Source organism: Mustela putorius, unplaced genomic scaffold (genome assembly GCF_011764305.1).
Source record: "Mustela putorius furo isolate JIRA1106 unplaced genomic scaffold, ASM1176430v1.1 tig00000487_pilon_pilon_pilon, whole genome shotgun sequence".
Taxonomy (NCBI): Eukaryota; Metazoa; Chordata; class Mammalia; order Carnivora; family Mustelidae; genus Mustela; species Mustela putorius.
This window is the reverse complement of record NW_025421399.1, coordinates 10182469-10195811: the sequence shown is the minus strand read 5'-3', so window position 1 is coordinate 10195811 and position 13343 is coordinate 10182469. Positions and strand designations below refer to the sequence as shown.

General features: G+C 37.6%; 1 protein-coding gene across 5 annotated transcripts in view; it reads left to right on the top strand.

Annotated features, from left to right (window-relative positions):
• Positions 1 to 4464: 4464 nt before the first annotated feature.
• Positions 4465 to 13343, top strand: part of ABCA6 (ATP binding cassette subfamily A member 6) — a 59990-nt gene continuing 51111 nt past the window's right edge. For 2 of the 5 annotated variants that reach the window (XR_001178882.2, XM_013054500.2), the window contains exons 1-6: positions 4465 to 4693; positions 5770 to 5870; positions 7403 to 7601; positions 8661 to 8822; positions 10296 to 10402; positions 10978 to 11204. Coding sequence is in view for 4 of the 5 variants with exons in the window: in XM_013054500.2 (XP_012909954.2) it covers positions 5775 to 5870; positions 7403 to 7601; positions 8661 to 8822; positions 10296 to 10402; positions 10978 to 11204 (791 nt within the window). In the remaining variant the exon portion in view is untranslated. The remainder of the gene's footprint in view (positions 4694 to 5769; positions 5871 to 7402; positions 7602 to 8660; positions 8823 to 10295; positions 10403 to 10977; positions 11205 to 13343) is intronic. The other 3 variants (XM_013054499.2, XM_004749078.3, XM_004749079.3) reach the window with 2 other exon arrangements.

The window sequence follows — 13343 nt, the reverse complement described above, 5'->3', positions numbered from 1 at the left end:
CCCCCACAGCATACTCTGAGGAAAACAATGGCGTAGCACGCGTGCAAAAATCCCTAGCATTCTCTGATCCCATGCCAACTCTGTCTCTGTTCTCTTTTCTCTTTTCTTTTCTTTTTTTTGTCTCTGTTCTTCACTTGCAATTAAAACTCTGCAAAATCATAGACACCTCGGGGTGTCTGGGTGTCTCAGTTGGTTAATCGTCTGAATCTTGGTTGTGGCTCAGGTCATGATCTCAGAGTTGTGAGAGATCAAGCCCTGGGATGGGTGCCATGCTCAGTGCAGAGTCTAATTGGATTCTCTCCCTCTCCCTTTGTCCCTCACCCACCCCCACTCATGCACATGCTCTCTCTCTCTCTCTCTCAAATAAATAAATAAATCTTTAAAAAATCATAGATACCTCTGAGATTTCATTGGCAGAGACTGAAGAACTGTACAGGCTGGTGGGAAGTTATGCATCCTCTCCCACAAAATATTGTTGACAGTCAAATAAATAATTAGTACTGGGAACTTATTTGTCAAACACTTCTGAGACAAAACTCTTGGTATTTTTAAAACAAATTTTTTTTTAAAGATTTTATTTATTCATTTTAGAGAGATAGAGAGAGCACAGAGGGAGAATGAGAGGGAGACATGGACTCCTCCCCTAGCAAGGAGCCCAGTGTATGACTCAATCCCAGGACTCTGGGATCATGACCTGAGTCAAAGGCAGATGCCCAACCAACTGAGTCACACAGGTGTCCCTAAAAATTATTTTTAATTGAAGTATATCTTTTAGTTTTCTTTTAGTCATGTTGCATAGAAGGTAAATTCTCTCTGAGGAGATCTGTATTTCATGCATATTTAACTGAGTATAGAATTTGAAGTTGACTATTTTGTTTCAGCACTTTGGCATTATTTGATTATTTATGACAACATTTGGCTAACTGTTAAACCTTAGTTTATAACTCGTATTTTCTGTTTTATTGTTTTTCTAGTATTTCCCTCTCTCCACTCTCCTTCTTGATCATGTTTTGAAAACTCACCACAAAAAAGTTAGTTGTTGAAATTTTTTTCTTTTCTTCTTCTTCTTCTTCTTCTTTTTTTTTTTTTTTAATCTGAGGGCTCATATCTTCAACTCTGGAAATTTTTCATCCAACTTGTTTTTGAAAATTCCTCTTATTTATTCCCTTTACTTTCCTTATTATAAAATGCCTAGTGGATATGTGCTGGAAACATCATTCTGTCTTTCATGTCTTTTAATTTGTCTTTAATATTTTTCTATCCTGTCCTGTCTTTACACTTAATCGTATATAATTTCTTCAGTTACATTTCTGGTTTATTGATTTTTCTCCTCAGCCGTGCCTAACCTGCTACAAAACTTATCCATTGAATTCTTAATCTTAACTACTTTTAGTCCCTTTAAATATCTGTAAGTTCTAATGAGTTATTTCCTTATTAGTCTTCCTTGTCATTTCTTACTGTTTATTATTTATTATTCCTATGTAATTTATATTGCTTCTTTAGTACTAATAGTCTCATTTTGTTCACCTGTTGATTCTCTTTCATGATGGACATTTTTTTTTTTTAAAGATTTTATTTATTTGAGAGAGTGAGAGCACAAGACAGCACATGTAGGAGGAGGGGGAGAGGTTAAGAAGCTGACTCCCTGAGCAGGGAGACCAACAGGGGCCTCAATCCCAGGACCCTGGGATCAGGACCTGAGCTGAAGGCAGATGCTTAACTGAGTCAGCCAGGTGCCCCATTCCATGGTGCACTTTTCTTTATGAGTTTAGCTGCTGGAAGGAATATTTCTTTAGCACTGTTGGCTTGTGCCCTGAATCCTGGACATATCTCTGTAGAATTGTTTTCATCTTCTCTGTGGGCCTCCAGATTAATAGTAATAATAAGAGCGGCTCCAGATTAATAGTAATAGTAAGAGAAGGAGGAGGAAAAGGGGAAGGAGGAGGAAAAATAGGAGGAGTAGGATTATCAGCAGCAAGTTACATTTTTTGAGTTTTGATGATTTTCCAGGCATTGTTTTATGAACTTTATTTATATTAATGGATTTACTCTCCACGGTAGCCATACATACATACCTACACAGTTATAATCTCCATTTTAAGGTGGGGGGTTTTAAATAGATTGTGCAAAGTCTCACAGCTGGTACATGGCAGAGCTAGAATTCAAACCTGTTTGGCTCCAGATTGCAACTAACTGCTATGATATTTGCTGTGTTTCTAGACATGTTACTATGCAGGGAGAAGAAATTAAGATCCTTTTCCTATGTCCTATATCTGGCATGTTCTACATATCCTGATGCTTTTCATTACTATGGAGGATATATATTTTTTAACCCAGAGGTTGGGTAAAAAATATACATCCTTCCTCTTCCTTGGGGAAGTCAGTAGTTTTACTAGTTTCTATTCCTAGCACAGAGCAGTCCTATCAATTTTCTGGATTCATGTAGAGATATGAAATCCAGCTTCATAATCCATCAAGTCTAGGTCATAGAGTTATTGAAACACTTCTTTGAACAGCTGGATTGCTGACATAACCATTCATAGTTCTGGCTTTAATTCCTCTTTTCATTTTTAGTACCTGAGGATATTCCTTCCTTTCTCTTTATTTCTTCCATTGTTTCTTAGTTTCTTTTCTTTACCCTTTTCTTATTTCTTTTTACGATCTGGTTAAATAGGGGTGCCTGGGTGGCTCAGTGAGTTGGGCCTTGCATTCAGCTCAGGTCATGATCTCAAGGGTCCTGGGATCGAGCCCCATGTCATGCTTTCTGCTCAGGAGGGAGTCTGCTTCCCTCTCTCCCTCTGTCTACCTCTCTGCCTACTTGTGATCTCTCTCTCTGTGTTAAATAAATGAAAATATAAAAATTTAAAGAAAGTATTTGGTTAAATATTTAAACTCCTTTTTTTTTCCCTTTTTTCTCTCTCTTTTTTTCTTTTTGATATATTTTACTCACCATTTCAATGTACTTCTAGCCAGAGTTTGGAAACTTCATTTTATTACGTTATTGTTTATGGGGAAATCTTCAGGCTTAAATAAAGAAAAATGACCTTCCAAGTAAAAACAAGTCAGAGTAAATAAGTCAAGAAAGAGGAACAAAAGGCATATATAAGAAACAATGATAAGAAGTAAAACTAGGGTGCCTGGGTGGCTCAGTGGGTTAAGCCGCTGCCTTCGGCTCAGGTCATGATCTCAGGGTCCTGGGATCGAGTCCCGCATCGGGCTCTCTGCTCAGCAGGGGCCTGCTTCCTTCCCTTCCCCTCTCTCTGCCTACCTCTCTGCCTGCTGTGATCTCTCTCTGTCAAATAAAAAAAAAAAAAAAGAAGAAGTAAAACTAATAAAATATCTAAATAATTATTGATATTGCATTTGTGCATTTTAATGCAATTGTAAACCAAATGAAAATTCCTAAAATAGATCTCTCAAATAAAGTACATAGGATCTAAAACAACAACAAAATTAATAAAAATCTAAACTATATTCCAGGTGATTTAAAAGGAACAAAATTTTTGTTTAGGTCATTGACCTATTATTGATACAAAATTTTAACAGTGTTTTTGACCTCAGGAGTTTTAGGACATCTTTATTACCTTTAGGACATCTTTATTACCTTTGTTTTTGCCAATTTTTCATGTAAAAGACATGTAACAGTTCACTGTTGACACTTTTTAAAAATAGAACTAATTACTGAGGAGAGAAATATACATATATAATGCCATGGCTTAATTTTAAAAAAATTATCCTCTTTTTTTTTCAGAACAACTGTCAGCTTTATGATTATTAACATCTGTGGTTTGGGAGCCATGTCAAATATTTGAGATTTCCCAATTCATGGACTTTGGCTTCCTGTTTTGCCATTTACTTTGGCAGGTCAAGAAAAGTTTGCAATTCTTTACAGAGAGAGATAGACTATACGATGGCAGTTGAACAAATTTTATTTTTTCCCCAAGTCTTCATGCATAAAAAATTGACCTGAATCTTTTAATATATTTTTTAGTCCTTGGCAGTCTTTTATTTTGTTCATATGCCTTCTGAAATCCTGCATCCACTATGAGCAGAAGAGAGAAAGGGATTTGTTCATAATTATTCATTTGTCCAAATTAAGTGTTTCTCCGAAGCGGACTATGGGTTGCTTAGCTTTATTAGGGGGAAAAACATCAGCTTCAGCACATTCTGCCCATTCAGTACCAATTAATCAAATACATCATTGGCAGTTGTGTTTAGGCATTAGCAGAAAAAAAAAAAAAAAAGCTAAAGATTTCTCATACACATTTAACTACTTCGTTTTGTTAGTGATTGTTTTTACTTGTTTATTGCTCTTTTCCCATCTTGGTCTCATCATGTCCAACCGGCTAGTTGTTGTTCCTTGTTTACCATTTTACCCCTTATCCCTGAAGTTGAAAGGCCAAGTGCACAAACACAGGGCTTTTTTTTTTTTTTTTTTTTATTTCCAACCAACCACTGAACCATCATTTCCCTGCAAATAATTGGCTTAGGGAAGAAAAGGCAGAAAACAAAACAAGTTCATCATGTGCAGCTTGGTCTGACTACACCCCCTTTCAGAAAGCAGCCTGGGTAAGACTCCCATCTAAGGAATAAATGAAGAAGTAGCAATAAGGAAATTTTAATTGTTCCTGTACACAAAAAGAGAACTGTGCGTTGACAGTGTTTCCAGAGTACTTTCCTAATTTTTCTGACAGTAAGTAAAGCTCCATTTTGTTGTGCTATGCCAAATATGTGGGGGGACACTGCTAGAAATCAGTCTATTTTTCAGAGGTTTCCAAATACTCATATGTATTATATTCTTCAATGTAAGACCTAATGATAAAGTTTTTCTCTTTATTCCCCACCGACTTTAATTGTCTAGATACAACAGCAGAATATAGGAAAATAGTAAAATTTGCTTCTGTACTATCTGGGGAAGAATTGTCTGAATATTTTGTTATGCAAATCTAAAATAATTTAATTCTGAGATTAGAAAAACTGAAAAAAATAATCTCTGTTGGCTTGCAAACATTTGGGCAAAATTACTTTCCATGTGATGCCTGTCTTTCTTCTTTCTTTCTGTCTTGCTTTCTTCTTACTTGGCCATTTTTCCTCAGTTATTTAGGTCCTTCTGCATTCAGAAAATTGATATGAGTTGGGATTTTTGGTGTCTCACAATCAAGTTTCAGCTAGTCTGAGTCTGGATTCAGCTAATTGAGACTAAAGCTGTTCAGTTTAATCTGGAAGGTAGTACTATAGGAGAACAGTTCATTGAGGTTACATCTAATGGACATAATTAATTGTTCAAATGAATTTAATTAATCAGAATGTTGATTAATTTGGTTGGCTCTGGCATTTCTATTTAAATACAAAGAACAAAAATTTATTATTAATCAGATGAGATATGATTCAATTACTCTATTCATATAGTTGAATTTCTATTATAAAAGGTAAGAAAATGTGAAGAATCTTACAGGTTTTAAAATCTAATGATATATTTTCCATTGTTGCACTCTGTATTTCTGTAAAAATTGTGAGACTGGCCACTATCTCCGCACCATTACCCACTCTCCCAAATAGCTTACTATGAGTAAAATTTTGCAATCATGTGGTATTAAAATAATATTTTTAATACATATTTTTGTTGTTCTTAAAGGTAGGGAATGTTTTCCCCCAAAATATGATCAAGATTTTTCTTTTCTTTCCCACTCTCTAAGGTTTTTCTTATTACATTTATTTGTCTAGTTTATGTTCTACCTTGTTTACCTTTTCCTTGCTTTTAAATGATAGGCTAAATGCATATGAAACAGAAAAGTGTGTATCAGCAAACTCAAGCACTTCTGTACAAGAATTTTCTTCAGAAATGGAGAATGAAAAGAGAGAGTTTATTGGTACGTTTGAAAGTCTGCCTCTTTCTGCAGCTCACATCATTCTTGTATTTTACTGTCAAATGATGCTCTTATTTTATATTTTAAGTAGCAGACTGGATTTATTGTTTTTAAGGTTGCCTCCTATTGTACGTGTTGAACCAAGAGACTCTTAGTAGTCCATGAAACATAATGAAGAATTGCAAAAACTAAAAATATTACTCACTTTTTAAAAAAAATAAGTGAAAATTTAATTGTATGGTAAATTATAGCAACTATTAAAGCTGCTACCATATGTAATAAAGTTAGAGTAAGGAAATAATAAAAAGGATGGCTGACAGTCCGACAAATTTTCATTTGGGGGACTTATTTTCAAAGCCATGGATTTTATAAACAGAGATTATTTCCAAGAATTATGACCAAGAACACCATTGATGGTCAGTTCGTATTAGGTAGGTAGGCTTTCTACAGGTAATAACCCCAGATCTCAGGGGCTGAGCTCAGCAAAAATTTATTTTTCCCTCTGCTCATAGTCTAAATAAGGTTGGCAGTGAAACTGAAGTAGGTCTGGTAGGTGCAGGAGTCTCCTCCATACAACCATTCAGGGACCCAGCCTCCTTCACCCAGGGACACTGCCATCTCCCCAGGCCTTAGAGACCTCCCCTGGACACTCTGCATCCAGTCAGGTGGCCAGGAAGTATGGGGGGATCTGGGTGGCTCAGTCGTTTGAATGTCCGGCTCTTGATTTCAGTTCAGGTCATGATCTCAGGGTCATAGGATTGAGCCCCTAGTGGGCTCTGCTCTCGGTGGGGACCCTGCTTAAGGGTCGCTCCCTCTCTCTTTCTTACTCTCCTTCTCCCCTACTCTCCATTAGTCAGTCCCTCCCCACCCCTACACTTTCTCTCTAAAATAAATACATAAATCTTAAAAAAAAAAAAAAAAAAGATCAGGAAGTGCAGGGACTGAGATAGAATATAGAAGGTTGTGCATGGTTCCTTGAGCCAGGCCTTGAAGGGGTGCATAGCATTTCTGCCCACATTCCATTGGCTAGAACTCAATCACTTGGTCCTGCTTAATTTCCAGAGGCTGGGAATGCTGTCTAGCATTGTGCTAGGCAGGAAGAGATTACCGATATTGGTGAGCTACTAGGCAGTCTCTCTCACTCAGTTTCTTTTCATGTTCTTTGATTTCCAATACAAGAATGTGACAAGTGACAAAAATGTTGCTATTTGCCACCATGAATTCTGTCTGGCATAGTCTGTGTCTTATCGACTGTAAAGTCAGATGCCCATGCCCAAGAATTGCCATCCTTTTAGTCACTCTGTTAGTTTCTGTGATGGCGTCTGCGGTAGTTCATGATTTAATGCAAATTTTAGTTCTAGTGTTGGACAATTATATACATGGCAATGATCTCAATATGCGTCTTTTGTTGGGTTCCCTTTGCTCTGAAAAGCAGAGAACGAAGTGGCAAATTGGAGTTTGTCTCCAATAGTTCTTTGGTATTAACTGAATTTTTAAGGAAATATCTGAATTCATTCTTTTTTCCCCTGTTATAGGAATGGGCACTCCCAATACTTCTAGGGCTGTACATGGGACTATTTTCACATTTCAGAGAAAATATGTATTTTCCTGAATTGCCTCCTCAAGATCTGGGAAGTGCAGATCATGTTAATAACTCTGTAGCTATTGTATACACACCTGTCTCTGAACTAACCCAGGAGATAATGAATAAAACAGCATTTGCACTTTTGAAAGGTAGGTGTACTAATGGCAATAAAGAATTACTGACATTATTTTACATCTTTTTAAATATAATGTAACTGTGATTAATTTGAACTTACAATGATCTATTATGTAAATTATTTAGGTATCATGATTAGCTTTTTCTTTCTCTCATAACAAGTAGCCTTGTAAACCCTTTCAGCTTAATGGGACTCCAGTTTAGGGAGTTCTACATTTCTATTGGAATTTACCTAAAACAATAAATTTATAATTTCAGATTTGTAGCATAGTGTCTAGGAGAACACATCATTTGTGGGTGCAGATGTTCTTAACATGGAAAATCAGTGATTAAGATTGATAACTCAGGAAAAAACATCTAAGTAAAAGAAATGAAGTCATGGTTATTAAACAGTAATTTCAGAACCATGAACAGTAAAGATGGATAATCTCAAGATATCCTGTTCGCATTTGGTATACTTTGTAAACATCTTTAAAGCTTTCATTCTATATGAAGTCACTATGTAACTGAGATAACTATAGTAAATGTGTATTTCACTCATGGGCAAGTGGGTGCAGTTTGGTTGTCTACTCTCTAATCCTTGATTCCTAACAGGTAACATTGCTGGCTGTTAGGGTCACTATGCATGTGGTCTTAGTTTCCTCATAAGGCAAAGCTCAGATGAGGGGTCTATGCTTCAGGAAATCTGACATCTGAAATCCCTTGACTGTATAATAACTTCTCCAGTTACCTCTATTTTTGTATCCCAATTCTCCAACACATACTTACCCTAGTGTCATATTTTTATAGACCTGAAATTTGCCGTAATACTTGCCATTATTAAAAGAAAACACTAAATTCTCATGCATGTCTCCTGATTCTAAAATCTAAAACACTAAAACAAACAAACAAACAAACAAAACAAAAAAACAAAACAAAAAAAAAAAAACAAAAACAAACCCCGCTTATCTTTTGGGATCAGTTTAAATGGAAAATGATTTTAGTTTAATTCCAGTGAAAAATATTTGATGACATCCCATTGTGGTGAAACTCTGTATGACCCTTCATGTCTATTTTCACCTTGTCATTCACAGAAAGAAGGATCATTGGAGTACCGAACCAAAAATCCATGGATAAAATACTTCTAGACAATATCACAGGCATCGCGGGAATTATCTTCAATGACACTTTCTCGTATAAGTTAAAATTTTTTCAGGGATATTACATTCCATTTTTGAAGGAAGATCTTTTCTCAGGTGACCTTCTATATAAAATGGCACTTTTCATGTTTTTAACATAAGGGATCGGTCAGGATGGGCAACAGAGATGTTTTTGAGAGAACATGAGAACATAGAGAAAGCACATTTTATTGCTAAACTTATTCCAAGGTCAGTCCTATCTTACCACTAGAAGATGACTCTTAAAACATTATTGAATCATCTAACGTAAAGTGAATGCGTCGGTGAAAGTTACAGAGAGTGATGAAGACTGAGAGGTCCTAGCCTCAGCTGAAGTTCAGGTTCCCAGGAAAGGCAGGCACTGAACAGTAATGACAAGTGCAAGAAAAAGCTGCTGAGGGCAGGAGACTTAGACCAGATGTTCCTCACAGGCTGTGGGATTAGAGAAGTCCTGCCTGGCAAAGTGAGGTTTCAACTAATGAGAAGGAATAGCACATGGGGGAAGTGTGCTAAAGGCAGTGTATTTCAGAGAGAGGAAGTGCTGGTGTAAAGGGTTGGGGTGACAACAGGCATCTGTTAGAATATTTGGAAGAAGAGCTGTTTAGCTGAACAGAGAACACGAACAGCAATGGGGCTGAAGTTACCCCAGGCCTCAATGCTGTGATGTCCTGCTAAGCGAGGGTGATGGAGGGCTGTGGAGGTTCTTTAATCAGGGCAGAGAAGTGATAAGACTCCCAGGCTTAAGGGAGCTCTCTGGGTATAGCCCAGAGAATGGATTGCAGCAGAGTCAGGGAGAAGGCAACGAAACATACCAGGGGGCCCATGGTGGCTTGGACCAGAGTGGAGGCAGCTGAGGAGACGGAATGGCTGTGAGGACCTTTTAGGAAGCAGAACTGATATGGCTAATAGAGTTGGTTGTTTTCCATGCATTCACTGGGTGTCTACTATGTGTCCTGCACTGTTCTGGCCCTGAGGATGGAAGTGACTGAAACCTAGAGCCTGCTTGCGTGAATCGTTCCAGCGAGGGACAGGGGGTGGGGCAACAACAATGCCGTCTGCCAGGGGCTGATACCACCACCAAGAAAAATAGAGCAGGCTTAGAAGACAGAGCCTGAACGCTCTTTTAGATGTTGTTACTTACGGTAGCCAGGAAAGACCTCTGTGCTGAGTTTGCTTCTGAGAAGAGATCAGGGTAGAGGGAAAGAGTGAGCCATGGATCCATCTGTAGGGAGAACCTATGAGCAAAACAGGTTGTAGCATTAGGGTGCATTTAGCATTTTGAGACAGAGCAAGGAATCTAGCATGGTTGGAGCAGAGTGTTTGCTTTCATCGTCTTTTTATTTTCTAAGACTTTCTATGGAAGCGACGGTCTCCGTGAATAAAGTTGCCTCCGTAAGAATTTTCATTTGATCCTCTTTTTTTTTTTCTATGTGGCTGTAAGTTCTGACTGGTGGAGCCTCCTCTAGACTGATTTCTCTTGGACTCTTGTTTTTTTATTCTTGAATTGCTTTCACCTGATAATGTTGGTTGTGCTCTTTTTTGGGCTCGTAGCTCATTGCTGGAATCTGGATAATGAAGATCATTCCTGTTCCCTGTCCAAATACTGGAGTAGTGGATTTGTGGCTTTACAAGCCGCAATTAATGCTGCTATTATCCAGGTAACGAGAGTTCTAAAGTTAATGTAAGCTAATTCCATAGAATTCCATCCAGGTTGTGATGAAGGATGACATGCACTCAGGTTTTCATGTTTATATAATGAAATTGAGGCACCTGGGTGGCTCAGCTGGTTAAGCGGTTGCCTTCCACTCAGGTCATGATCGTGGAGTCCCAGGATCGAGTCCCGCATCGGGTTCCCAGCTCCGTGGGGAGTCTGCTTCTCCCTCCGACCTTCTCCCTTCTCACGCTCTCACTCTCTCTCTCAAATAAATAAATAAAATCTTTAAACAAAACAAAACAAAAAACAAATGCTGAAATTGGATTTAGGCAAAGGAACACATTGTTTTTGTTTTTAACTTTAAATTTTCAAGTAGTTCCCGAATGACGAGAAATCGCAGAAACAATGTGCAGGGAGGTCCCTGTACCCTTCACACAGTGTCTCCTGTTATATCTTGCATAACCACAGAATAATATTAAAATCGGGAAATTGATATTGCTATAATCTCCTTAGCTTCATCGGATTTCACCAGTTTCTATTTTTTAAATAACGATTTTGCGTGTTTAAACCCTGCTGTAGATCACAACAAATCACTCTGTGGTGGAAGAGTTGATGTCAATTACTGCTGTAAATATGAAGACTTTACCTTTTATGTATAAAGACGTTCTTCAAAAGGAGCTGTTCATTTTCTACTGCCTGCTTTACTTCTCCCCGTTTATATATTTTGTATCACTCAATGTTACAAAAGAGAGAAAAAAGTGCAAGGATTTTATGAAAATAATGGGTCTGCAAGAATCAGCCTTCTGGTGAGTGCAAATGAATAATCAGAAATTTGGAAGCAGTAAAAATGTGTTATTATTTCACAACATTACTGTTAAGCTTGACACACTGGCTATTTTTTCTTTGGTTCTGATTTTTTGATTTACTCCTTTTAAAATTTTGTTATGCAAAATAGCGATTACGATTTGCTGAGCACTTTTCCACACCATAAGTCTGTTACACTAATGCTATGATCGAGGTTCCAGGAAGATCAAAGAGGGTAAAAGAGTTGCCCAATATCAAATGGAAGATGTGTTCCAGAGCTGGGACTCCAACCCAGCTGCCTGGATTGCAACTCTCCTGTTTGGTCTGCCCACAGTTATCATTTGATTTCTCCACACCTCCTCACGTTGAAAAAGTATGATCCTGTAATGGCTAGTTTATGTTCAGAGGTTTGGTTATGAGGGATATATATATTTTTTAAGATTTTATTTATTTATTTGACAGACAGATCACAAGTAGGCAGGGAGGCAGGCAGAGAGAAGGGGGTGGGGGGGAAGCAGGCTCCCTGCTGAGCAGAGAGCCCAATGAGGGGCTCGATCCCAGGACCCTGGGATTATGACCCAAGCCCCCAAGCCGAAGGCAGAGGGTTTAACCCACTGAGACACCCAGGTGCCCCATGAGGGATGTATTTTTTGCAGCACTTAAATGCCATATGTTGAAAATGTGCCCAGCACATACAGCACTTAGGATGGCATATAAGAAGGGCTTAATAAGAACATTTGCTTCCTATTGCTATATTTGTATCTTGTTTCACTCACACACGATTTCAATGATTTTTAAATATATTTAAACATATGTATATTTATGTATATATCTATCTGTCTACATGTATTTGTATTATAATAAAAACAAATAATTGAGGAGTAGAAACAAGGACCTAACAAGATAAGTAGGTAAGACTAGCAGGTAAAAATGCAGACCATGTGCGCTCTAAGCTTCCAAGAGGCCAAAGCAGAGAATTCTGAAATGCAATCAGTTACAAAATCCACATTGTCTGGGAAAAGGGAAAAAAAAATGAAAAATAATCTGTTCATTTTACCCCAAAGGAAGCTTAAGATTTTCAACATTGAATCCTAGACGGTATTTCTTTGTATAGTACCCATATCAAGAAAATTAGTGTTTGTGGGGGCACCTGGGTGGTTCAGTGGGTTAAAGCCTCTGCTTTCGGCTCAGGTCATGATCCCAGAGTCCTGGGATCAAGTCCCACACTGGGCTCTCTGCTCAGCAGGGAGCCTGCTTCCCTTCCTTTCTCTCTGCCTGCCTCTCTGCCTACGTGTTATCTCTGTCAAATAAATAAATAAAATATTTAAAAGAAAAGAAAGAAAGAAAATTAGTGCTTATGAATGTGGAGTCGACTATCTGGAATGGATAAGAAACTATTTGCAAGCCACATGTTCTCTGAAATAAAATTACAGTCTAGGAAATTTTAAATTTTCTATAAAGTGTATTTGGTTAAAGGAGGGAGCTTTGATTCTATTATACCATAATCATGAAGTAGAAAAAAGAGGAAACATTTTCTGAAACGAAAAAGGAAGGAGAAAATTGGTTTGCAGTGGGACTTTGGCAAATGCAAAGGAATGAATGGAGTCTGTTAGGAGGAAAAACCTGGGGGGGTGGGAATCTGTGTAAAGAGGACTATTTTTCAGTCCAGTGAATATCTTATGGGGCAGCATCCTTGCAGTCTCCTGAGAATAGGTAGGCACAAGTCAACTCTAGATTAAAATCACAAAGGTGTTGGATATTTAGATGTGGGTTCATTCTCAGGATAAATACTTCCTCCTAAGCATGTAATCTAAATTTAGCAAAATGGATTTATATGTCCTTAAAACCAAGAGGGAAAAAATTTGAAATGTTTTTTTTATTAAGTAAAGGGTATCTATTGGAAATAAATTTTATGGCAGCCTTTTTTAAAGTAATAAATGTGAAATGCATGAGAATTTCTGAGTTACTTTGTTAAATTACTTTATGTGATGTCTGAATTACAGATTTTATCATGAAGGTTTTTATTGCTTTATTAACATCTCTCCCCACCCCACTCTCTACAATGACTTCCCTTTTCTAGGTAATGTTTTAAGTTCCTTCATGTGTTAATATTCCTACTCCATAGATTTTCAATTCCTACC